The sequence below is a fragment of the Chionomys nivalis genome, chromosome 10, assembly GCF_950005125.1.
Source record: "Chionomys nivalis chromosome 10, mChiNiv1.1, whole genome shotgun sequence".
NCBI classification, from domain to species: Eukaryota; Metazoa; Chordata; class Mammalia; order Rodentia; family Cricetidae; genus Chionomys; species Chionomys nivalis.
The window spans coordinates 46,240,587-46,267,616 of record NC_080095.1 but is presented as its reverse complement, the minus strand read 5'-3'; the positions used below and the strand labels follow the sequence as shown (position 1 = coordinate 46,267,616).

Below are 27,030 nucleotides of genomic sequence, written 5' to 3'. Positions count from 1 at the left end.
CTATGTAAGTGCCAAGTTGTTGGGGAGGGTTTTTTAAGACATAACTACTAAACAAGTAGTCTTAATAACTAATTCAGATTCTATCTATGAAATCTTCAAAATCTTGTGAAATTGATTTTTAACTACTAAGCATTATATTTGATCCTCTCCCATATTTATATAATTCAGGAAATTATACTATTCTAATATTTTTTAGTACTATATGTTGATTAAGCTCTCATTATGACTTTTTATGTTTCATATATCAGAAATTGAACAGTATTTTGTTCTTAAATATTATTTAATTACCTGAAAAGCAGACATGTTTGTAATCTTTTATGCATGTAGTAACTACCTAGATAAAGCATTAAGCTTATAATCTATGTATGTACTCAGTATCTTTGTTTAAAGCAGTGATTTATTTCATTATTAATAACTTGACCTTTACTGTTTATATCACTTTATATTTTACATATATGAGGGTGGGTCTGATATGAATATCTATGACAAAAGCTGTTTAAAGACTTTAATAAATAAATATTTAAAAAAAGACTTGGCCTCCAAAACAATTTTTCATTTCCTTTATACCCTTTAGTAGATATAATTTCCATACTATTTTAAATATAAAAGCATGTTTAATAGAAATTATAATTTTAATTTTGAACATAAACTGTATAATGATTTGTTTATATATTGAGTATCTTATGTATTTATACCTAATAGAGTAGAGGGTATCGCTAGGCACTTTTATCTATATACAACTGTAAGTAACAATTTTTTAAAAAATAGTGTAAGAGCTTATAATTATACAATGATACAATTACTCATTTGACATTTACAAATAATGCACAGTTCCTCTCTATGGGACTACTGTTTTGAAATTATTAATTGTCAATTAGTTTGAGATACAAGCACAATTATTGGTCAGATATTTGTGCTATCAGGAAAGAAACATGAAGAATGAAAATTATAAATACAATCAAGGAAATAAACCAAACTTATTGCCAATTGGTATGGATTATAAATGAAGTAAAATTTAATTAGCTTAGATTTCTTTCTAATTCTGTTTTAAAAGGATATGGAAATAGAAGAGTCTATACGGTTGTTTCATGTTACAGCCTTAAGACTATGAGCATTTATTTTCCCTAAACTATGGATTTGTTTCTACTTTTTAGCTTTTTATCATAGAATATCGTTCAGTTGATAATTTTATGCCTCTTACTTTCATCTTAAATGTAGAATTCTATCAAAACATATATGCTAGCATAATCACAGTCTTTAACTTTTTATCCTCATTTTAACAGGAAACTTTTATATTTATAGATGTATTTCATTTCTTTGACCTGACAGTTGGGTAATTTGTTTGCACTGTAAAACACTAAGAATTATAAAATTCTGTGAACATAAGGAACCATTGTTGTTTATTAGCTCTTTATGTTCACGTATTGCCTTAATCATGTATATCCAAAAATCATTATTATTTAGACTTTTCTACACATAGTTCTATCATGGTAGTTAGAAATATTTTCCATGAAATATCCACTTTGTTAATCAAAAATTAGTGCTATTATATAATTATTTGTTTTGTCTCACCTTCTCAAAGTTCATAGTTTTCAGAATTTAATTATGTTTACCATAAGACAGATTTTTTTTTTACCTAATCATTAATCTTTTTTCTTATGATTCTTAAAAAACAAGAATTCAGTTAGGTATTGTACAGAAGATAAAATTGAGTTTAGTTACTAATTACCTTTTAATGTTTCTCAATTTTTTATTCTATTGAAAGTGAAAATTTATATTTAACAATTTTTCCTAAAAATTAGCACCCATCATTTTAAAAGCAAAACATCTCTTTATAAAAGAAGCACGGTGAAACTAATGTCTTCATTTATTTGTCTTATAAAGAAAATTGTAGTCTGACATAAATCATTTGAATTATTCATTTACTTTTAGCTGCATGTCAGTTTTCTCTAGAAGACATTGATTATTTCACTGCATGTATCATATATTGATACTTTAGAATATTTAACTGCAATATATGTTATGACCCTTGAGACACACACACTCACACACTAAAAATACACATGCTGTGGATATTCTTTTATAGTTCTCTGATTTTTGTTAGTTAAAAAAAGAAATACCCGTTAAGCTTAATAAAATTTAAAGCAACTGAAATGAATTAGACTTGTAAATATATCAAATCTCTTCTTTGTGAGTAGAATCATGTGACAATGTCAAATTGCCCACAAAGCGTAATACTCAAAACCTTTATACTTGAAATATTTTAAACTAATCTGAAGATCTCTGTTTTCAGATTTGGTAGCTACATTTGAGATTATTTTTAGAAGCTATCCTGTAATTTTCATGCAGTTGTTCTCGACGTAAGAACTATGTTCCCTTGCTGTTTTTCCTATACATATGGAGAAACAATTTAGTGTGTAAGTAAAAACTTTTATATAGTTGTCAGAAATACTGGGATTTGAGCACCGGCTCCACTACTTCGTGTAAAATTTGAGACAAGTTAAGCTATTTAAGCCTAAATTTTCCTTTCTACTGACTTCACTAATGTCTTTCTCTCAAAGTTTTTGTTTGTAACAGTAAATAATGAAAATAGTCAACAATAGGCTTTGTTGAGTCTGTCTATGAAATAAGGATGTCAGATGACATTTTCCTACTATTATTTTAAGACATGGGACAGAAAAATAAAAATAATCTACATGACATGAGAATTATTTGTAGCTTCTGATAACCTGCATCTAAAGGTTAAAAAACTGTTTGTTTATTTATTGTATCTTGGTCTATTTTGTCTTAGGTCTATAATTCCATTATTAGTTTAAGTTCCTATAACTTAGTTTGAAATGACTTTGGTGTGTGAAAAGATAGCTTTTTATCAATGGCTACCAACTAAATTAATTTATCATTGACTCGTATGAAAACACAAACACAGGGCTGGGGAAATGGCTCAATCAGTGATGAACTTGCTTCGTAAGCATGAAAACCTGAGTACAGATCCCTGTCACTCATATAAAAGTTATATAAAAGATAGATACAACAGCAAATACCTATAAACCAATCATTGGGATTGGTGGTGGTGTAGATGGCAGATCTAGGGAGCTCATTGGCCAGTCCATCTACCATATATGAGTAGCTCCAGGTTCAGTACCAACCTCAAAAATGTGGTGTAGAGCAATAGAGGAAGATACCTGATGCTGGCCTTGGCCTCCACACGTCTTCATGGGCTAGTGCACCCATATACACGAGCATGCATGATTATTACATACTATATGATGTTTTGATATATGGCTCTTACATTGGCAGAAACGGTAGAAGCCATCTTTATTGGTAGAGTCTCAAATTAATTTTGAAAAACAGCAGTTTTTGAAAAAATAGTTCTATTTCAGAACTCAAACATATGTATGAGCTTCTACACTGCTAATTACTTCACTCCTTGATTTTATTAAACTTTACAAATAGTTATGAAGCACCTTGAGCTTTGCTGAGCTTAGTGCTAAAGTATATAGTTACATGACAAATCATAACAATATATATCTGATACCAAAAATATGCTACCAAGTCAAGCCAAAAGATTTTCTTTTACAAAACACTTGAGTATTTTATAATTTAAAATGGTAGAAATCGGTTTCAAATATGGAGAGAGGAAGGTATTACTGATGGTAATAAGAAAGAAGTTAAATTTATGAGGACTGTTAATATGAATATAAATTTCAAATCTTCCTGCGTAGAGCAGAGGACATAACATTGTGTATAAGAATGAATAATCTAGACTTAATGTGTGTTTTAGAATGCTTACAGGAGAACAATGTAGAAATAGCAAAAAGTAATCGTCATAATTGAGAGATTACTTAGAAACAACAACTTATAAATACATTATCTCCAAATAAGACATTAAGATCATGCCTCCCAAACCTAAAATTGTACCCTTGGAGTTAGAGAGATTGCCTAGTTGGTAAAGTTCCTGCTTCATAAAGCATGGCAGTCTAAGTTCAGATATCTAGAACCCCATAAAGAGGGTCATGATGATGTAATCCTAGTCTGTTCAGGCACAAACAGGAGACTCTCTAAAGCATGCTGATCAAATTGTCTTCCTAAATCAACAAGGTCAAGATTCAGCAAGAGGCCCTGTCTTGTTAGATAAAGTGGAGAGCAGTAGGGACAAACACCGGACATTGAACTTCATGCACACATGCAAATACCATAAATGCACACACAGCATGGGCCCAGTCTAATTTCACATTTCTCAAGTATGTATCAACAAACAAGTCAAATTGTTTATTTTTGAGAAATATTTTTACACCCTCATTTTTAAAGTGGGAGGCATTGTGTGTGATCATAATTCAGAAGTAACGTGCTTGCCTACCATGATGAAGGCCTTAGACATGAGTTCTGACAATGGGGGAGACTGGAAGGAGGGACAAAAGAACAAAGGAAGGAAGAAAAGAAGTGTCCTGATTTAGTCTGCCAGTCTAGTAACTGTTCTCATTATTACTTGTACATTTCAATTTTGTTGATTTCTTTGTGAATCTCAGTCTGTACCTTCAAGAATCAAGACAATCAATAAATACTGATTCTGTAAAATTGCTGTTTGTAATTATGAAGAAATCACAGTATCAGAGTTTCAGGAAACTAAGGACCTTCGGGTGTAAATCCTGAACATGTTCCTTTTATCATTCCCCATCTTTTGCCTGAAGATCTGAATCAGTATTTGTTCGTGAACTTTCATTGGTGGAAGAATCCTTATTGATTGAAAACCCAAACATATTAAGTTGACCACATTATGACTTACCTACTTGTTTTATTGTGCTGCTTTTGGCTATGCATAAGAAAATATTAATTTTGTATAATGGTATAAGTCAAGGAATACAATATTTTCTCCCCCTATCTTCAACTTTTTTTTTTAATTACCTTTTCATTAATCTTTTCGACCAGCCACAAACTTTCTCTGAATTGATGCCCTTTCCTCAGCCTATTCTTCAAAAAGAAAAGCACAATTGAAAAATAAGGCCAGTGGAAAAATTAAAGGCATAGAATTATCTTTAATTCTATACCTTTAAAGGCATAGAAGCACTTAAATATGCTAATTAAAGTTGAGTTTCCAGTTAAAGCCATCAAAACGAAAGTCTTCTATACAACTTAACAACATTAAAGATGGAAAAATACATTATGTCTAGACAGTGTCTTCCAAAACTAATAGAAACACTGCACCTATGAATTCGCAGCAGGTGTGGTTCTCTTCACAAGACATGTACAAGATGAAGCTAATTAACATTATAGCATAGTTTAGGGAGGGGTTCATGAGCCCCAACCCTTATCTAAGTTGGTGGCTTCTCAGAGAAGGGAACTAGTTTTCTTTAAGGGTATGCACCTTGATAAATTGGCCATGTTGTCCTAGTGAATGGGAAACATCTAGAAGAATATAGACAAAATAAATTGGATTTGCTGAGTTATTGAATTTAATAAAGAAAGAGACTTAAAGTTGGGAAGGACAGGAGGTAGAGGTGAGTGTAGATTTGGGAGGAATTAAAGGGACAAGTTGAGAGTGAATATGATCAAAATAACTGATTAATACATATAATTTAAGACAAAAATAGGCATTGCCTCTTACATCAGAATTTGGGAAATGAGGTAATCTCAGTCATTTTATATGTAAACAATTCACAAATAAAATAATGTCTTCAGCTTTCTTTTCTTTTTTGTTTTTTTTTTGTGTGTGTTTGTTTTGGTTATGGGTTTTTTGGGGGTTTTTGTTTTTTTGTTTTGTTTTGTTTGTTTTGTTTGTTTTTGAGACAGGATTTCTTTGTTGCTTAGACCAGGTTGGCTTTGAACTCACAGAGATCCACCTGCCTCTGCCTCCTACGTGCTAGAATTAAAGGCGTGCGCCAACACCACCTGACATCCTCAGTTTTCTTAAATATATGCTTTAATGGCATATTTTTTCCATGGAAGAATGTGTTCTAAGATTTCATAATGCACTCCTAGGGAAGAGAGATCATGCAAATTATGGAATACTTGCTTTCTAATTGACATTCTTCCTAGAATTGTAATGTTGCCCTTGTAGCTATTTTTAAGACAATGTGGACAAAACAGTGTTTTTTGAATTTAAGTCTTAGAACCACATTTTACTAGTATGTGACTTTATGCAGTTTATGCAAAATATACTTTTTGTACCTAGTTTTCTTATGTTCATGATGAACTCTGAGTGCTTAACTCGTAGAATAATTATGTGAGGTAGTATAAATAAGCTTTTTTTCATTCATTATTTGTTAATATAAAAGGAACACCTTGATTTGTGTAACTTATTAAATGGATATTTATTTAGCTCACAGTGTAAAAAATTGAAAGTAAAGGTTTGGTAGCTATTGGTCTTGCCTCTAATGTGGGTCTAATAATGGATAGAATCATAACAAGAATGTAAATGAGATTAAGAGTTCATATTGCCGGGCAGAAAGCAATTCAGGCTTATGAAACAACACAACCTGAGGAGATCTTAAAGGACAAGCAAGGGCTTTTCGGTTCTCCTTTGAGGGCAGGAAGACCCGTAGTCTCAGTACCCCACCCACTAGTTTCCACTTTTTAAAAGTTTCATATCATAACCCAGTATCATCCCAGTAATGAAAAGCCTCTAACATATGAACTCTTGAGAGAAGAAATCATATCCAAACCACAGCTAGCTCCCCAAGTAGTATTTACCTCACTCTGTTGTCCATGCTATCTTGGGACTCTTGAACTAAATCAGTCTTCCTGCTTTAGCCTCCCAAGTATCTGGGATTGCAGACATGTATAATAACTATACCTACTTTCCTTTTAATATTATCTGCACTATCAACAGAGCTTTAGCTTGAAACATAAGTGAATAATGGTTCATTAAATATTGAAAAGACTTCCCTGAAGAGGAAAAAGAAAAGCTGAGCATGCTAACCACAAAAGTGTAGTTGTAGAAGAGGCAAAGGAAACAACAGAGTGGACCTGCTACATGCTCATTTTATCCTGAATTTATTAGAGTGTACAAATGGATGACATTACTTTCCAGCTAACACTTGTACAAATGTGTGTGATGTTTTTTTCTTTTGGCTTTTTGAGGGGCCCACCACCCAGCTCCCAAATAAAGCACACGTAGAACCTTAGCTTGGCTGATTTCTTGCCAGCCTTTCTTAACTTAAATCATCCTATTTTTCCCCTCTTGGGTTTTTTCTTTTCTTACTTTTGTATGTCTTCCTTTCCTACTTACTCCGTGGCTGTCTGTGTTGCTGTGTGGCTGGCTCCAGTCCTCCTCTCCTTGTTCTCTCCTTACTCCTCCTCTTCCAGATTTCTCCTATTTATCCTCTCTGCCAATCCCACCTATCCTTGCTCCTGCCTTGCTATTGGCAGTTAGCCTGTTTATTAGGACTATCAAGTATTTTAGACAGGCAAAGAATCACAGCTTCACAGAGTCAAACACCTTAAAATAATATTCCCCAACATACATGAATTGTTATAAAAGAATAGATGCTAGAATAACAGAATAGTCTCACAAGATGCATGTTAATATAATTAAAAACAAGATAGCAATATGCATTTGGTTGATATTAACACTAAACACAGATTTAGCTAGAGACATAGTCTTACTATAAGACTTGAGAATATTCTTTTCAGTCTGATTACAGACAGAAATCAATAATGTAAATTAATCTATATTCGATATCATCTATAACTATAAAATATAATATTGGTCTAACACAAACTATTATAGTTTCAACAAATGTATACACACATATATTACCATGAACTCAAAATAGTATCACTTTTTTTAAAGTGACAGCGTTATTTATGATTTTATGTTATTACATGATATAGACCTGATAGGAATTGATAAAATGGATTCAGAGACAAAATTATTTGGGATGATTCTAATAATTATGTCAGTGTTATTTACTTATAATAGAACATAGCAAAAGCATACCTGCTATTAAATATAAAAGAGTGGCTGGAGAAATGGTTCAGGGGTTAAGATCGTGCAAAGGACCCGTGTTTATTTCTTTTCATATTGGGTCAATTGCCTGTGACTACAACTCCAGGAGGATCCGATACCTCTGGCCTCTGTGAGCACCTGCACTCTTGTGCACAGACACACATCCATACATATAACTAAAAATAAAATAGATATGTATGAAATGAAACAATTAGCCAATGTGCTGGAATTTTCAATTTCAAATATTATTAATAGCACACAGGTAAGAATTGTCAGAAGGGATATGTTCCTTCAAAGGATGCTTAGAAGAAAGCAAAAAAATGTATGAAAGTTTACTGTTACCTGTTTAACTTCACTGGGAAAGTTTGACCAAATATAAAAACAAAAATGCAGAAGAAGCAGTTAAGAATTCTAAGAGGTTTAATTTACATAAAAAATAATTTTCCAAGAATGAAGAGACTGTAGTGATGGTTGTCATTGAGACAATTTTGTTGTCTACCCCTCATATTCTTCACTTCTTTCCATTAGTTTGCAGCAAATAACTTAATATTCTTGTATGTGACAGTCCTCAGGATTGGACTTTATGGAGGAAAAAGATAGGTCACTACTAAGAAGTGGTTCTGTACAGAATTTTCCAAAGAGTAGAATTATTTGGCATGAAGGTTAAATATTTGAGGTAGGTGAAATAGGTTCCAAAAAATCTAAATTACACAAAAACTGTTGTTAGATTTAGTATTCTTATAATGTATCATTTTTACTGTAATGTATTTCTTGCTTGCTATTCAGGACTCCATTTTACACATAGCCTTTTTGTAGTGGTATTGCTGAATAATAACTCCACTGGTGATTTTTAAATATTCACATCATACACATTATTATAGTATAGTCAGGAGTTTGGATAATTATATGACAGATGTGAAACTGTTTATAGGTCCTGTTTCCTTTTTTCATTTACTGCCTTGCCATTTTTAAAGCTTACTGATACGTGCATCATTAAGATGGCATTCTTTTTTGTGGAAGATGAATATCACTGTCAGAAATAGGTACTATTTAGAAGAGTGTGAGACAGCTTTTATATAATATTCAAAGCAAATACTCGTATAAACACACCTTCCCTCCAAGGTACATCACTGATAACATTAACAATTTGTCGTAGCTTTATTCGGATTATGTTTTATCCTTTGTCTTATGAATATAAAATATCTTTGGATATCAAACTTACTTTTTAAGACACAGATGGCAAAGCATTTCCAGAAACTATATAGTTTATGTCACCCAATTCTGACATCCCTATAGCACAAAAGTAGCTATAGGTATTATAAATGATTGAAAATTCCCAAATCTAATAGAAGAGATATTTATCCAGGTACAAGAGGCAGACAGAACACCAAATAGACCAGACCAAAAAAGAAAACCCCATGTCACATAATAATCAAAATACTAAATGTACAGAACAACAATAAAAAAAAAAGGATATTGAAAACTTTAGCAGAGTAAGGTCAAGTCACATATAAAGGCAGACATATCAGAACTGATGTTCTACAAATCCTGAAAGAGCACAGATGCTAGCCCAAGCTACTGTACCAAGAAAGGTTATATCAGTCATAATCAAAGGAGAAAGAAACATTTTACATAATAAAAACAAGTTTAAGGAATTTGTTACCACTAAGCTACCTTTACAGAAACTACTGGAAACTTTGGGTCAGAAAAGGAGGTTAAATGTGCCCCAGATGGCACAAGAAATAAACAAATAATTTGAGAATATGTAATCAGTAGAGGTTTACAAGTGATTGATGGAGGATGACTATATTTTATAAAATTGTTGTAATCACTAAAGTTTAACTTTCATATACAGTTTTTACTTTACTTTAAAGGCTATTTTATTATTTTGTTTGAATCATTTTAAAATGTAAAGATGATTCTCAATCAGTAAAGATGATTACTGGCAATCTGAGAAAACATGCAATAGGCAGAGTCTGGTTTCTAGGATGTAATTTACTAACCCTCATGTTAGAGATCTCCTACCCTTTGGTACTAGTATCCTTATCTGCTAACCTACAAACTCAAAATATGTGTGAGCTTTCAGAATACTCTTAGACTTTGAGATTAAGAAAAAGAATCCTGTTGGGCAGTGGTGGCACACACCTTTAATACCAGTACTTGTAAGGCAGAGGCAAACAGATCTCTGTGAGTTCCAGGACAGCCAGTTCCAATTCTGTTACTGATAGGAACCCTGTCTCTAAAAATCAATGAAAAAGAATACTCCCAAGAAATTTAGCTTCCTCAACTTGAGTGTATAATATACATGTGCTTTTCATGATGTTAAAGATACAGAGGAGAATTTCCCTATGATGGGTCAGTGAAGTGGCTTACAGGGGAAAGGCACATACCACCAAGCCTGAGGAGTTTTATTTAAACCCGTGTGGTGGAAGAAGAGCGCTGGCTCCAGAAAGTTGTACTCTGACTTCCATTTTATTCTGCAGCTCATGTGTGCACACCCTACCCCCAACATGCCTACAGCATCAATAAATTCATTTTAATGTTTGTTAAAGGTCTCCATTATATTTATCATAAAGATACAAAAGTTCACAATAAATTTACTAAAAGGTCTTATATAGAAACTCTTGAAGATGAAGCATAAACCTAAGAAAATAAGTAATGCACAATATTATTGATAAATTCTATGGATCAAAATACACCCAGGAAGGATGATTAATAGTCTAGGCAGGAAAAATCAATGTAATTAAAATAGGCCATTCTTTAAGGAAGATGACATTTAAGCAATGACCTAAAGGAATAAAGAGGAATAAATCATGTAGAATTATTATGTCCCTTTAGTGTGATAGAGTAGAGGTATAGGGTAACTGGCTTATATTTTAATAGGAAACTAGTTGGGAGGCAATTAATATAGTGTAGGTGAAAACAAAGAGAGTCACTTAGATCAGAAGAAGGAGGGGAGAGAAAACAAAATTAGAGGCTTGGGGAGGAGAGGAGAGGGAGGAGAGGATGGCAGGAGACAGGAAAAGTTCGTTTTAAGGCCAAGATTTCACTGTTTAATCCTGGCTCTCCATAAGCGCATGATTCTCCTGCCTTAGCCTCTCAGGTGCTAGAATTAAAGGCTTTGGCCACCATGCCTAGCTAGTTGATATACTTCGAAAGAAGTAAGAGTGAGAGAAGTCAAGTAAAAGAGGCAGGATTTGGCTTTTGTGATTTGAGGAATGAATTGTGAAATTCCGTTTATTGAAATAAAGAAGAGTGAAGAAAAGATAGACATAGTGATTTAAATTAGGGCTTTTACTTCAGTCACAGAAATGTGAACTGCCTTGGAGCTCAAAGAAAATGTCTGCAAAATTTCTGAATCATTGATAGTAATTAAAATCTAAGACAAATGATGGGATCACCAACCTATTAGCTAGAATTAATGTCTATTTATTGATTTTACTGGCCCCTGTTGTTTTTTTTCCCTAACCCACTTTTTAAAAGGTAGATAGTTTCTAGAAATTATCCCCTCTGCTTACTCATAAAGAATGGAAGGAATCCCAATGAATCAGAACCTTGACCTAAACAGAAAATACCATTAGTTGACCATCCTCAAATTTTGCCTTGATGTGAATTTTCCTAAGTACCTCCTTGCTGGAAACTGTTTGCACTGGAGGTAAGTGTGAAAGGGGAGGTTGTGGGGAATGATGGGTTGAGGGCTTCCTAAACCTTTCTCAGACCTCAGAAGTGGTTTGATTCTGAGGAAGAGAAGGTTCAGGCTGGTTCTTCTTTCCCTGAACCAGTTCATAGAGCCCTAAATTTGACCTGCTTTCCTCAAACTGGGAATCAGAAATCCCTTTTCTCTTCTGTTTTTCTGCTGCAGAAATTCCCAACATTCCCATTTTGTGGGCTCCAGAAAGGGGTAAGCGAAGACTTCAATCCCAGCCAATCATTTCCAGATTAATACTTTTTAGTGTTTTGATTTATTTTATCATCATAAAAAATGCTTGGACCCATTTTCCCATCTATTTAATTTCCTTGTGGATTGTTATGTATCTATCTATGTTCTAGGGTCATTCTGTATCCCTGGGCAATAGAGTTCAGATCCATCTGCTGTTTCCATTTGTGTGCTATTCTCTTGTGGATTCTCATACGCACTTTATGAATTATTTCCTAGATGGAGACACCCAATTCAGGGACTGTTTTCACTGCTCAGTCTCATCTTTTCCTGAATGGTGTTTTGTTCCCCTGCTGACAACTTGTCATTACTTTCCTCTACTGCTTCTGATGGTCTGCCATTGCTTCTCTACTGTCCTGTCTTCCTGCTTGATTGCTTTTGGATTTTCTCTTCTTTTTGCCTAATTTCATCTGCTGGACAATTTGTGTCTCCACTCATTGGTGCTTTACCCATTAGCAAATGGCCTGGTCCCTCCATATCCATCTGCTATTCTAGCATTTTAGACTGCCCAGCATTGTCTATCTGCCCCTCTACCATTCTCCAATACTGTGGCCTACTAAGTTCTCCATCTGCCTGCCTGATTTTGCCCTGTCTATTATGCTTATAATATTGTAAATAGGTACAGATTATTTAGTACTTCTGCTCCAAATGCCTTGTGCCACTGTATTGGACTGCTGACTCGGTTGCCTGACTATCGTCTCATCTTCCTATTTGCTCCCATTGGCTGCACCATTATTTTATTTGAGTCATGGCTTTCATCTCCGCTGAATTTGTGACTTGCTGGTTAGTTCCTACTGCCTCCTTTATATTTCTCTGCATCTAATGAATCACTGGCATTGTTCCCCAGTTGTCTCTAACACTGATCAGAAATTACTTCCAAGGAAAATTTTGCCTGCGTATTGTCCAAACATGTCTTAAAAATAGGAAAATGCTTTGTTATTTAACAGCCCAGTTCTGTTTACTCCTAAGCTGATTTAAAATTCAACTACCACCTGTTATTTTTGCTTTTTAATACAAACCATCATTCTTCTCTTTTTTTTAAGGATTTTTTTAAAAATGCATCATCCTTGCCTCAGTTATCTTTCAACATCATGTTATAGGTATTGTTTTCTTGTGTGTGGAATCTTTCATTAATTTTTCCATGTTAAAAATTTATTTCTTAGTTTATTTTACCTAATTTCTCAAAAATTTCTACAAAACAATTGAATTTTATCTTTTAAGTAAGATCAGAAGAATTTTTGAAACTTTAAAAGTATTAATTATTTTTTTTGTTTCTTCGTAATTCAAATAGTGTAGCTTTCAGTTTTGCTCTCCTTTTTCTTTGGAGAATATAATTTCTTAGTCTCCCTGGTGATTTAGAGATCCTTTAGTATATCCATCTTTCCCTTCTTTATAACTTCTTTTCTTGTGTGTGAGTGAAGATTTGAAATTTACATTTTCAATTCTTTACAAAGTGCTTGGCATCCAAAAAAATATTTTGTGCTGTGAATTTTGTAGTAGTATGTTGACATAAAAAACCAAATATTACAATCAGATGATTTTGTAGAGTTTGCAAGTCTAAGAAGAGACATAACATGGGGTGTTCACAAGTGCATGTACATGTGTATGTGTAAATTTTACATGTCCTTTATACATACAGTATCATTATGCTTGAAATGTGAAAATTATGTGTTCATATTCAATTTTATTAAAACAAATGTGATAGAGGAAAACCTTAAAAGAAAGAGATAACATTAGAGACTATGGAAAAAGTATCGATAGGATATTTTTAAGATTTCTGCGTTATTAAAGCAAATTAGTGTGAAGGAAAAGGTCACTTTAGGGATGTCAAAACAGTGCTTTCTGGTGCATTCCTTAAGCCTAGCTTTTGGGAGGCAGAGGCAGATCTGTGAGTTCGAAGCAAGTCTGGTCTGCATAATGAGTTCCAGGCCAGGCCAAGAGAGAGCCACACAATGAGACCCTGTCTCAAAAAAGGGAAAAAATAAAAACAAAAACAAATAAGCAAAGAAAAAAAACAAAAAAAGCATATTGTTTAAAATTTATCATTTAAGTATGAAAATCATTGGTATTAGTATTTTTCATTGGCATTTATACAATCATTACCATTGTTTGTTGCAGAATCATCCAAAATAAGAAATACATATATATAAATGTAAAAATATATACTTTTATATTTATTTATTTATATGAACACTAAAATTCCCAATATCCCATCTCTAGACTATGGCAAACTTTATTTTATATTTTATCAATTCGGCTATTCTATGTACTTCATCTAAATGTAAACACACATTTTTTTGTCATCTGTTTTGTTTCACTTAACATAATGTTCTTAAGGTTCCATGAGGTAACATTTATCAGAAGTCCATTCTCCTTTTCCATCCTTTGTATATGCCAAACTGTATCAGTTCAGGTGTTGAGTAGTCACTTGGGTTGTGTCTGCTTTCTGACTATTAGCAACGTTGCTTCTGTGAATATTGGTGTACAAGTATTTTTTTCCACAGTTCCTTTGGTTCTACCACCAGAAGTATGCATAGGAAGAAATTAATAGCAAAGAGTCAGGAAAATTACATAACAAACGTGAAAAGTAGGTGAGTCCAGGATACTGGATACTGTGGTGTTAAAAGAAGAAATAAACTTTTGGACAAGCTTTAAAAGGCCATGTTTTAAGATTTTAAAGTTTCTATATTTTATCAATAAAAGAATGAAGTTACATAGGTCTTGAGTGCTTTAGATACAGCAAGAATAATACTAAAGAAGATTAAAAGTTTTTTTTTTTTAAACAAGAGAATGGTGTATTTCAAATCAAGTAATGTAAGTGGAGTTATTTGAAAGAGAAGGTTTCATTGAAGGTCACAGATGAGGAAACACAGTTGTATTTAGAGCAGCCATCATTTTAACTCATCTTTTATCCTGGACACCAAATATACTTACAAAGACCTTGCTAAAACAGCTCTAAGATTATGGATTTCAACCCTTTGTGTATGTATAACACAGTATGAGCAAAATCTAATATTTTTCTTCTAATGAAAATTTTTTTCATATACAATATATTCTGATTACAGTTTCCCCTCCCTCTACTTCTTTCAGTTTCTTCCCCCCCCCCCCATCTTCTCTACCATCCGAATCCACCCGCTTTCTGTCTCTTACTAGAAAACAAACATGCTTCTAAGGGATAATCAGGTAGAACAAAACTAACGCATTGGAATAGTACAAAACAAACATAAGGAAAGGAACCCAAGAAAAGACACAAGAAACAGATATAGATTTAGAGACCCATGTGACATTGAGACAGTAACCTCTGGTGATCTCATTGAGTTTGTTTTCTGTTGGCCATTAACTTCTGGGTGTGCTGCTTGCCCTTAAAAGTAGTTTGTTTCCCCCACTGAAATTCCCTTGGAATAAATTTTCATTCGCAAATGGATATCAATTGGAGATTGATTCTGGGTTATAGATGGTGACACATGTTCCCTTCTTTTAGCTCTAGGACTCCTTCTGGTACAGACCTGTGTAGATCCTGTGCATGCCGCCTCAGTGAGTTCTTAGAAATGTTGATTCTGTTGATGCCAAGTCTAATTCTATACCATAGTGCCAAGACTTAAAGAAATTAAGTTAGAGATAGTCTTTGTCTTCAAAGTTTTAGAACTGGAATATTTAAAATAATTATTTATAAGGATAAAAAATTTTTTATCTTTTTATTTATTTATTTTTATTCTTTTTTAATTAAAATTTCCACCTGCTCCCCGTTTCCCATTTCCCTTTCCCTCCTCCCACATATTGCCCCCTCCCCCCACTCCCCTTCCTCTATCCCCACTCCTCTTCTCCTCCCCTCACTCCATTCCCCCTCCCTCTCGATACTGAAGAGCAGTCCAAATTCCCTGCCCTGCTGGAAGACCAAGGTCCTCCCACTTCTATCTAGGTCCAGGAAGGTGAGCATCCAAACAGGCTAAGCTCCCACAAAGCCAGTTCATGTATTAGGATCAAAACCTAGTGCCATTGTCCTTGGCTTCTCAGCAGCCTTCATTGTCCGCCTTGTTCAGAGAGTCCAGTTTCAACCCATGCTTATTCAGTCCCAGTCCAGCTGGCCTTGGTGGGCTCCCAATAGATCAGTTCCACTGTCACCGTGGGTGGGTGCACCCCTCGTGGTCCTGACTTCCTTGCTCAGCCTCCTTAGCGATAAGGGAAATGCAAATTAAAACATCTTTGAGATACCATCTTACACCTGTCAGAATGGCTAAAATCAAAAACACCAATGATAGCCTTTGCTGGAGAGGTTGTGGAGTAAGGGGCACACTCATCCATTGCTGGTGGGAATGCAAACTTGTGCAACCACTTTGGAAATCAGTGTGTGGCGATTTCTCAGGAAATTTGGGATCAACCTACCCCAAGATCCAGTAATACCACTCTTGGGAATATACCCAAGAGATGCCCTATCATAGGATAAAAATATTTTGAAGAAACACTTATTATTCAGACTTTGTTGGGGTTAATTTTGTTTTTCTACCCTTTACCAACTAAGTCTCCTTAATTAACTAACACAGAAAACAGATTGTTTTCAAGGAGAAGAATAAAATTTAACAACCATTTTTAGTATCATCTACTGCATTTTGAATTTTTTCTTATAATTCTGATTCTTGAAGAAAAATATTCAAAGTCAGAACGTTTCCATGTAAAGTAATCATTTCACTTCTCTAAGCCTCACTGATTCAGAAAGAAGAATGCCTTCTGGACTGAGGAGATGGCTCAGTAGGTAAAGGACATGAGTTTGAATCATAAACACCCACATAAGAGCTTGATGTGATAAATGTTGTTTTACTTTAACCCCAGTGGTGAGGGTCCAGAAGCATGTTGATTACTGCAGCTTACTGGCTAGCCAACCCATCCTAAAGTGAATGCTTCAGGTTCAGTAAGAAATTTTGTCTCAAAAATTTAAACAGTGGTAGAAGATATCCAAAGTTTTCCCTGGCCTCTATACATGCTGATAGACAAGCCATAATACTTACTCAAAGGACCTGTAAGGTTGAACAGTAAATTGTGCCCTGATTATTAATTTTTGTATCCTGCCACTTAAAGTGTTCATCAGCTGTAGGAGTTTCAGGTAGAATTTTTAGGGTCACTTACATATTATCACATCATTTGCAAATAGAGATACTCTGGAAGTCTCTTTAATTTTAAGTTTCTTTTCTTTTGGGGGCGTTTGTTGTTTTGTTTTAGTTATCAAGACAGGGTTTTTCTGTGTAACAGTTCTGATTGTACTGGGAACTAACTCACTTTGTAGACCAGGTTGACCTTAAGATCCATCTGCCTCTGTCTCCTGAATGCTGGAATTAAAGACATGCACTACCACTGCATGTCTTAAGTCTTTTTAATTTTATAGCTAATTAAATCATAACAGATTAGATATTGTATTGTTGGCTATAAGTAGATGGCATAATTCGAAGTGAGTTATACTAACTGGATAGTAGAAGAATAAATAGTAGATTAATAGCTAATATTCAGGAAATTGTGCTTAAATATAATTTCAAACACAGTAAGAAATCTTTCACTCTCACTCTACTGTGCCCTCTTATTCTAGTAGTTGGTGACACTTTTTAAGAGTTTCTCATCATTTAAAACTTGCTTGAATTCCTGATGTGAAAAAGTTCAGACATATTCAGTAGATTTTATTATGTGTTTAATAAACTAGTCGTGTAAACTTGGGATCTATTTCTCCTCTTTGTATTAATGTGTACTCAAACTTGAGTTCTGATTTTTTTAAAAAAATTGTAGAATAATTTTTAATCACCTATGTTTTCATCTTTCTGATTGTCCTACTAATGTTTTTATTTTAGTAATATAAGTATAGAGAGATCAGAATTTCCTTGTCAAGAGAAAAACACTAAAATGGAATTTACATCCATATTTAGCATATTTTAGCATTAATAAATTAGTTTAAAAGATTATTCTTGTATTCACTCAGAAAATCACTTTTTAAACAGAGAAGACAGTGCTAATATGTATATATATACATAATGTAGAAATGTAAGACTAATAGTTTTATTTGCAGTGATTATTCTGTCTTCTTGTGATCTTTGAACTCCTATTTTAATTTTAAAGAAACCGAAAGCACTGTTGTATGTTTTCTTTGTGTGATAGTCAATCTATGCTAATATTTCATCCTTATAAAGTATCAAAATCTTTTATATTTCATTTTAAAATAACCCTCCCAATTCTTTAAAGTTGGTATATTCATTTGAATAAATATTCTCTGACAAACTAATAATTATCTAATTTTTCTTCCTCCCCATTTCTCTACCAAGTAGTACTCCAGGATATTTAGGATCTTGCAAACAATGTGATTACAATGTAGCCTTCCTTCTGTGAGCATTTAGTAGTACAAGATTAACCCATCCTTTTTTTTGGTGTATAGCAATGAATAGTAACAGGCACTAGTAAGCAATTCCTATATCTCCTGATATCTTAGTTCCTTTTTCATATATTTATACAGACACACACAAGCACACATACACATTTCTATATGTTAGTAGTGATATAAAAAAAAACTAACTGTGGCTAAAAAAAGAAGTCAGACTGGTAATAAAGAGACCATTAAAAGATAGTAAATCAGGACAGCATGATGCTTCAGCAGATAAATACATTTACCACCAAGCCTGAGATCCCAGAGTCACACAGAATGACATAATGGAAGAGGAGAATCAACTCCCAAAAGTTGTTCATTAAACTCATCTTGGATGCCATGAAATGTGTGCTCCACACATAAAATCACACACAAATAAATAGAATAATAACTTTTTTTAAGCTTTTAAAAAATAGTTATTTGTTTATTTGTTGTTTTTCAAGACAAGGTTCTCTGTGTAGCCTTCATTGTCCTGGAACTTGCTCTGTAGACCAGGCTGGCTTTTTTTTTTTTCTATTTTTCTTTTTTTTTTCTTTCTTTTTTTTCTTTTTTTATTGAAAAAAAAATTTTCCGCCTCCTCCCCGCCTCCCATTTCCCTCCCCCTCCTCCTGCCCCTCTCCCCCTCCCCCCACTCCTCTTCTCCCTCTCCAGCCCCAAGAGCAGTCAGGGTTCCCTGCCCTGTGGAAAGTCCAAGGTCTTCCCCACTCCATCCAGGTCTAGGAAGGTGAACATCCAAACTGTCTAGGCTCCCACAAAGCCAGAACATGAAGTAGGATCAAAACCCCATGCCATTGTCCTTGGCCTCTCATCAGCTATCATTGTCCGCCATGTTCAGAGAGTCCGGTTTTATCCCATGCTTTTTCAGTCACAGTCCAGCTGGCCTTGGTGAGCTCCCAATAGATCAGACCCACTGTCTCAGTGGGTGGGTGCACCCCTCGTGGTCCTGCCTTCCTTGCTCATGTTCTCCCTCCTTCTGCTCCTCGTTAGGACCTTGCGAGCTCAGTCCGGTGCTCCAGTGTGGGCCTCTGTCTCTATCTCAATCCATCGCTAGATGAAGGTTCTATGGTGATATGCAAGATATTCATCAGTATGGCTATAGGATAGGGTCATTTCAGGTTCCCTATCCTCAGCTGCCCAAGGAAATAACTGGGGACATTGCCCTGGCACCAGGTAGCCACTCCAGGTTCAAGTCTCTTGCCAACCCTTAGGTGGCTCCCTTAACTAAGATATGTGCTTCCCTGCTCACCTTTTCAACCTTCCTATATCCCCAATCATCCCGTTTCCCCAAGTTCCCCTCATCCTCTCCTTCACACTTTTCTCTCCCCATCTCCCCTTACCCCCATCCCACCCCACCCCCAAGATTGCTGGTGGGAATGCAAACTTGTGCAACCACTTTGGAAAGCAGTGTGGCGGTTTCTCAGGAAATTTGGGATCAACCTACCCCTGGACCCAGCAATACCACTCTTGGGAATATACCCAAGAGATGCCCTATCATATGACAAAAGCATTTGTTCAACTATGTTCATAGCAGCATTATTTGTAATAGGCAGAACCTGGAAGCAACCTAGTGTAGTAATAAGAGCGACAGGGCTGCGTCCCCAGCACCCAGCCGCCCGCATTGGCTAGCTTATGCCCCGAAATAATTACACAGAAACTGTATTCTTTTAAACACTGCCTGGCCCATTAGTTCCGGCCTCTTATTGGCTAGCTCTTACATATTGATCTAACCCATTTCTAATATTCTGTGTAGTACCACGAGCTGGCTTACCAGGGAGGCTCTTAACCTGCGTCTGTCTGGAGTGGGAGAATCATGGCGACTCCTTACTCGGCTTCTTTCTCCCAGCATCCTGTCTGTTTACTCCACCCACCTAAGGGCTGGCCTATAAATGGGCCTAGGCAGTTTCTTTATTATTTAACCAATGACCTTCCTCCATCATTTCCCCTTTTTCTGTTTAAACAAAAAAATGGCTTTCATTTTAACATAGTAAGATTACATATAGCAAAACAGTTATCAAGCAAGAATTACAGTTACAATATTTATATCTATTTTATCTTTTATCATAACTAAGGAAAACTATAACTATCTATCCATTCTTCAACTCCATCAAAGACTCCAGAAGGATATAATATTACCCAAGTAAACAAGAAATAAGTAACTTTTAAAATTTTAGAAATGACAGAGACATCTCACTGCCTGGACTGTCACCCAAAGTTCTTTTGTACTGTTGGGGCATCCATCTTCGGCCTTCAGGCCCATAGTGTTCAGCAGACATCTCCATGAAGCAGGAAATTTCAAAGACAGTTCAGTCACTATCTGCTGTGTCCTGCAGAATGTCTCGTAGACTCTTTCATAAATCAAGACTCCCAAAAGATCATCTCACCTTTAGGCAAGTTCAGCAGTCCTCTCTCTGAGGGTTCTCTGTGTCCAGTTTATGCAATAGTCCAGGCAAGAGCAGTTTCTTGCTCAAATGGCTATCAAACTCCATAAGGATCCTCTTCGATGCCCATCTTCAAAGTAGATTGGTACTGCCAGGAGCAGACGTGTCTCATTGTCATGAAAAGACCTAAGTTATTAAAACATTAAATGCCATATTCTGCAGTCTTTGAAAGATATGAAGAATGCCTATCTAGCTGAAATATATCTATGCACATCTAGAAAATCTAACTAACATGACTAAAAGCTTGACAATTATTGATGATTATCCATTAACAACCTATATACATTACATTTTTAAATGAACTATACAATCACAATACCTTAATCAAGATTAGAAATATGCATATACATATAACAAAATTGACCTTCAAATCCACACCAATGCAAATTATTTATATCTATATCATATCCCCCTTTAAATGTAAAAGAACATTTATAAACAATATTTGGGAACATGGGCGCAGTTTTTCTCTCCAAACTGCTTCCTGCTGAATGGGGGCGCTGTATTCAGATCTTTCATGGTGTAACCTGTGTGTCAGGGTCATCTCAGTCGGCAGTTGAGTGAAGTAATTTTCTGAAGGTGTTCACAGCAACCTTTCAGGAGGGCGTGGTCTATCATACCATATCGGGATAGACGCAATCCACAGAGTCTTATCCTCTGTGAAAACAAAAGACCCTCTCCAAAGCATTATATCCTTAGACCCATATTCTGAAATCATAATACCCTTATATCCATTCTGGTTTAGCTTGGCAGCCCATATAATGAAATGTCTCTCTGCACTTAGCTCCTTTACAGTCAAAAATTTTAAAGAAAACACAATGTACATAATCCAGACTCTCTGTGAATTTTCCATTTTTACGTGGCTTATTTTTCTTTATTTCTTTTAATCTACAACTATCTGTACTCTGCCTCTTTAAAGACTTTACCCTTTTTTTAAGACATTAACTTTATTCTTTATATATATTTTTCTCTCTCTCTCAAGCCTACGTACATTCATCCAACAGTGTCTGAATCAGTTCTATTGTGAATCTAATTTTTTTACTATCCAGGAGCACTTTGTTTTGTGCTTTTAAATCGCTAACAAAAACAGGTACTGCTTGCTTGCCCCACCCAGTCCAACATGGCGAAGCCGCTCGTGCCTCTGATCCTTGTACACTGCACCAGTAGCATGGTGGAGCTGTTTGTGCCTCTGAGCCGCAGCACAAAATGACTTCCTTTTAGGCACACAGTGAGTCTAGTTGCCATCAAACAAATCGTAGCACTTTACTCCAAATGCTACGTTCAAAAGCTCTGTCTCCCACAGGAGCCAGACAGAGATTGCAATGGCGGCACAGCCCAGAAAGCCGGCATTTTAAAACAGCCAGTTTTTTCCTGGTGCTGAGTCAGGACAATTTCTTTGCGGCACGCAACCCAGAAACAGCAAAAAGCTGTCTTAAATTCTCTCTCTCTCCTTTTCAAGCCCTCTCAGGTTTGACGTGGAGTTCATTATCACGCTGGGCGCCACTCTGTTGCAGTGGGAGCGGCGGGGCTGCGTCCCCGGCACCCGGCTGCCCGCATTGGCTAGCTTATGCCCCGAAATAATTACACAGAAACTGTATTCTTTTAAACACTGCCTGGCCCATTAGTTCCGGCCTCTTATTGGCTAGCTCTTACATATTGATCTAACCCATTTCTAATATTCTGTGTAGTACCACGAGCTGGCTTACCAGGGAGGATCTTAACCTGCGTCTGTCTGGAGTGGGAGAATCATGGCGACTCCTTACTCGGCTTCTTTCTCCCAGCATCCTGTCTGTTTACTCCACCCACCTAAGGGCTGGCCTATAAATGGGCCTAGGCAGTTTCTTTATTATTTAACCAATGACCTTCCTCCATCAACCTAGATGTTCTTCAATGGAAGAATGGATGAAGAAAGTGTGGAATATATATACATTAGAGTACTACTCTGCGGTAAAAAACAATGACTTCTCGAATTTTGCATGCAAATGGATGGAAATAGAAAATACTATCCTGAGTGAGGTAACCCAGACCCAAAAAGAAGATCATGGGATGTACTCACTCATAATTGGTTTCTAGCCGTGGATAGGGGCCACTGAGTCTATAATTTGTGATCCTAAAGAAGCTAAATAAGAGGGTGAGCCCAAGGAAAAACATATAGTTATCCTCCTGGCTATGGGAAGTAGACAAGAATGCCAGGCAAAATTAGAATAATAACTTTTAAAAGATAGTAAACATCCTCAAATTGAAGAATTGGAACAAAACTACTACTGTATTTCTATTTAGCAGCTATTTGGCAGGTTTCAAATTGATACAAGTTTTCTAGTTAGGTATTTGGTTATTTATAAATGCAAAGTAACCCCAAACTTTATTTTGCTTTAGAATGCTGTTTAGTAATTAAATTTTTACTGAGTATTTCACAGAGTATATAATGTATTCTGATATTCTCACTGAGAACTTTCTGCACCCCATAAGCCTCTCCACTGATGCAATAATACAGATCATATCATATCAGATCAGATCAGATCACGTCAAACCGAATTAGAAACAGCCCTGGTTTAATGGATACCAGGTTCCCAGATGGCTTTCCAGCCCCCAGGGAGGAAACACCTGAAAACCACGTGCTTGTTTTCTGGGGGACGCTTTAAATACAGGAGGAATTATTGTTTGAAGAGCTCTGAGATGCAGTAGGGTTTGGAGAGAGATGAGGGAGGGGGCTTGGGGTGGAGTTTCCACCTGAACATTCCAGACTCTTTGGATATATGAATGCTAGGGACTGTGGTGAAACTTCCATCCAAACTTTACAGACTCTTGAATATATGGATGCCAGAGGCTAGGGTGAGGCTTACACCTCAACATTCCAGACTCTTTGGATATGTGGATGCCAGGGGTGGGATGAAACTCCCATCATACCTTCGAGACTCTTTGGATATATGAATGCCAGTGGCTGGCGTGAAGCTTCCATTCAAACACTTACCATCCTCCTTAAAGTCCTACCTCCCTTGCCAACCCCTCTTATTAGTGTAGATCCCTGTCTCACATTCTTGTCTTTGTTTTGCTTTGTTATCCACTGCAGTTAGCCAGGTGCCATTTGTGTGACCATGGGTTTGGAACTCTCCATTGGAACTTAGTGAGCTTGCCAGTGGGTACAGGATGACAGTGACTCCTCCAACGTTCCTTTTCAGAATGCTTTTTAATCTGACATAATATTGTATACTTATAAAAATTAAGATTATTTTCTGTTTTTATCAGCTAGATCTAACACTCCTGAGATCTGATTCTTCAAATGCTCGGGAATGAAATTTTCTCTGGCTGCTTAATATCTGTAATACTATATTACATGTATAAATCCTTTCACGTCAGAGGTAGCAGTTTTCTTTAAAAGATATTAGAAACTAAAAGAAATTTTCTCCTGTATTTTTTTCTCCTCTATTGCCTTCTGATCAAAAATAAGACATTTTGTGAAAGAGATAAAAGGCATTTAGATGCTTCTCAAAAATGGTAGTTAACTTCAAAGTTAGGTGACCAACCACCTGTAGGAAAAACTGATTTTATGAACAAGTTTGTTATTAAATTTCTAATTTCTATGTTAAAGTCAGGATATTAGGGGTGTTATGTCTCAAACCCAGACTAGAAGACTAAATGGGGTGCTTATTAACATATCAAAGCAGACTCTGGCAGGCCATTCTCCCTTGGTCCCTACCTGTTATTAGATCCTCTTGACTGGCATGCCCACCCTAAATTCTAGCCCAGGGATTGTACTGGGCCTTCTTTTCTGCTAGCTTCTCTGATCTGTATATAACCCAGTCATTTTGGTTATGTGGTCCTTTTGGTCTCTTGGCTGCCATTCCTGGTTGTCTGCTCCCCCTTCTTCCCTATCCTCACAGGGCCCGGCTCAGCTGGCTAGGTATGTTCACTCTGAACTCTCCCATGTCTCTGTTTCTGTCTGTCTCCATCTTCTCCCTTATATCTATAATAAAACTCAGCCTCTTAGGAGTAGTCATGCCTTTTTTTTTTTATTCAAGGGGTACGGCATCTTACATATTACACAATTCTTGTATTGTGAGATAGGTATTAAATTTGATTTAATTATATATTATTCCAACATTTAGAGACTCTCAAAGTGTTCTCTGACCACCATATGTATGTTTTAAAAGCATACCCTCATCTCCTCTCCCCTTATACCCTCTCCCATGATCCCATGCTCCCAGTTTACTCAGGAGATCTTGTGTTTTTCTACTTCCCATGTAGATTTGATCCATGTATGTCTCTCTTAGGGTCCTCTTTGTTGTTTAGGTTCTCTGTTCCATAAGTATGATAGAATCACCTGAAAATTGTTTGAAATAACAATTCTGATAACCTATCCATTCATTATGAATTGAAGTATATGAGAGTGAAGCCCAAGAAATCTATAATATAGCAAGGTTTCTAGAAGATTCTAATGCACATTAAAGTTTGAGAACTGTTAACCCTAACCACATTTCACCTTGATGACGTAACAAAGTTATCAACAGCCATTGTCTGGTGTGTTTTTGTGGTTTATGGTTATTTACTCACCACATGGAATTGTAGTAATCATTACTAGATTTTGTATTATATCTACCTAGTCAAGTAACAAGCATGTGAATACAAGTAAAATTTTTTTCAGACTCTTAATAAGAGTGTATCTACATAAACAAGTAAAAGCACTACACTAAAAGTTTTTCATGGAGTCATGTTGCATACAAAAGAGTTCCACAATAACCAAGAATGGAGTATAACAAAGGTTTATTTATTTGGGGATAAACTCACAATAAGGGTAGAGCCACATTCCTCTGTGTGTGCTGGGAAAATGTAACCAAATCCAGTGGTCAAGAGGCATGTGCATGCATTTCGTCTGCATTTATAGTACAAGAGACACACCCAAAGTGGGCTGGTATATTAAAGACTGTTGGCTGAAGGAGTTCCCACAGCACCTCCCCCTTTTGTCTAAATAAGAGAATTCAAAGCCTAATACAAAACAATATAGAAAGAATGAATATTAAGTATTGTCCAGGGGAAAGAAGAGGCAAAAACTTACATAAAAATTAGAATTACAGCCAGCATGAACAACATCAAACAAGAAACATATGTTAAATGTTTTAATAGTTATCCTTTCCTAAGGAGTCTAAGTTTTATATTAAAAATGGCTTGGCTAAGTCATGAGAGGAAAGTAACTATGACTCTTTAGTCTTCAACACCATCAAAGACCTGAGAAGGGAAATAATATTACTTGAATAAACAGGAAGTGCAATCAAGCAACTTCCAAAAGGTGCAAGAAATAAAAAGGACAACTGGCTACCTGGGCAATCAACCAAAGACTCATTTGCAGTGTTGGGGCAACCAACTTTGGCTAAGGCCTAGAGTAACTGACAGATCATTTTCTGAGGCAGGAAAATTTGAAAAACCATCTTACCCTGTCTTGGCAAGGTTTGGCAGTCTTTTTGCTTGTATCCTGCTTGTTCAGTCTGGACACTGTACTTTTTGTCAGTAGTCAAGGCAGGGGACAGTTCTTTGCCCAGAGACCAGTTTTGCCAAGAAGAAAACAAGCTCCAAGTGGAGTGTCTTTGGTGTCCAACATTCTCTAAGGAATAAATCGGTCCTGCCAGGAGCAATCATGCCTCATGCCAACAGAATTATAAGTCATTTAAATCCATATTCTACAGTTCTTTGAAGTTTTTGAAAATTACCTATCTATGTGAAATACAATCTCTATGCATGTAAAGAACCTGATTAGTCTTTTGTCATAAAAGTATGACAAATATGTAATTCTTAATACCTATGTAACTTAAAGACTAAGGCTTTATATTAAAAGATTAAACACTCTTTAAACAAATGTGCAGCAAATAAGGACAATGACCTCAAAATGTAAACAATATATAAATATCTTAATCAGAGGTAGAAATATATAGTGCTAAAATTGCATCTTAAGCAGAAATAGAAACATGCATACATACAAAATGACAAAATAACTTTGCATAGGTGCACAAATATTGTAAACAGAAATGGGGTATATTCAATACAACAAATATAATTTAAACTTGTGTCAATATACTATAATCTATACCAATGTAACTTATAAATAATAGCTCACAAGTAATCTCACCATTATTTATTATTATTATGTAAATCTACATCAGAGTCACTTTACATTTGCACGTATTTGGATTTAGTTATTATGTATTATTCTATTAGTATTAAAAGTCATATGTTTTTATCAACAGCTTTTTAGAATTAATGTTCCAGTAAAGTTTAAAAGTGAGCATGAATTTCATCAAGAATTTTCCATTGTTTATGATAC

At 35.5% G+C, this 27,030-nt stretch overlaps 1 protein-coding gene across 15 annotated transcripts in view; it reads left to right on the top strand.

Annotated features, from left to right (window-relative positions):
• Positions 1 to 27,030, top strand: part of Gphn (gephyrin) — a 334,228-nt gene that overhangs the window by 122,182 nt on the left and 185,016 nt on the right. For 8 of the 15 annotated variants that reach the window (XM_057782361.1, XM_057782358.1, XM_057782353.1 and 5 more), the window contains exon 5: positions 11,808 to 11,846. The exons of the other annotated variants lie outside the window; for them this stretch is intronic. In XM_057782361.1, the coding sequence (XP_057638344.1) occupies positions 11,808 to 11,846 (39 nt within the window). The remainder of the gene's footprint in view (positions 1 to 11,807; positions 11,847 to 27,030) is intronic. 15 annotated transcript variants of the gene reach the window in all.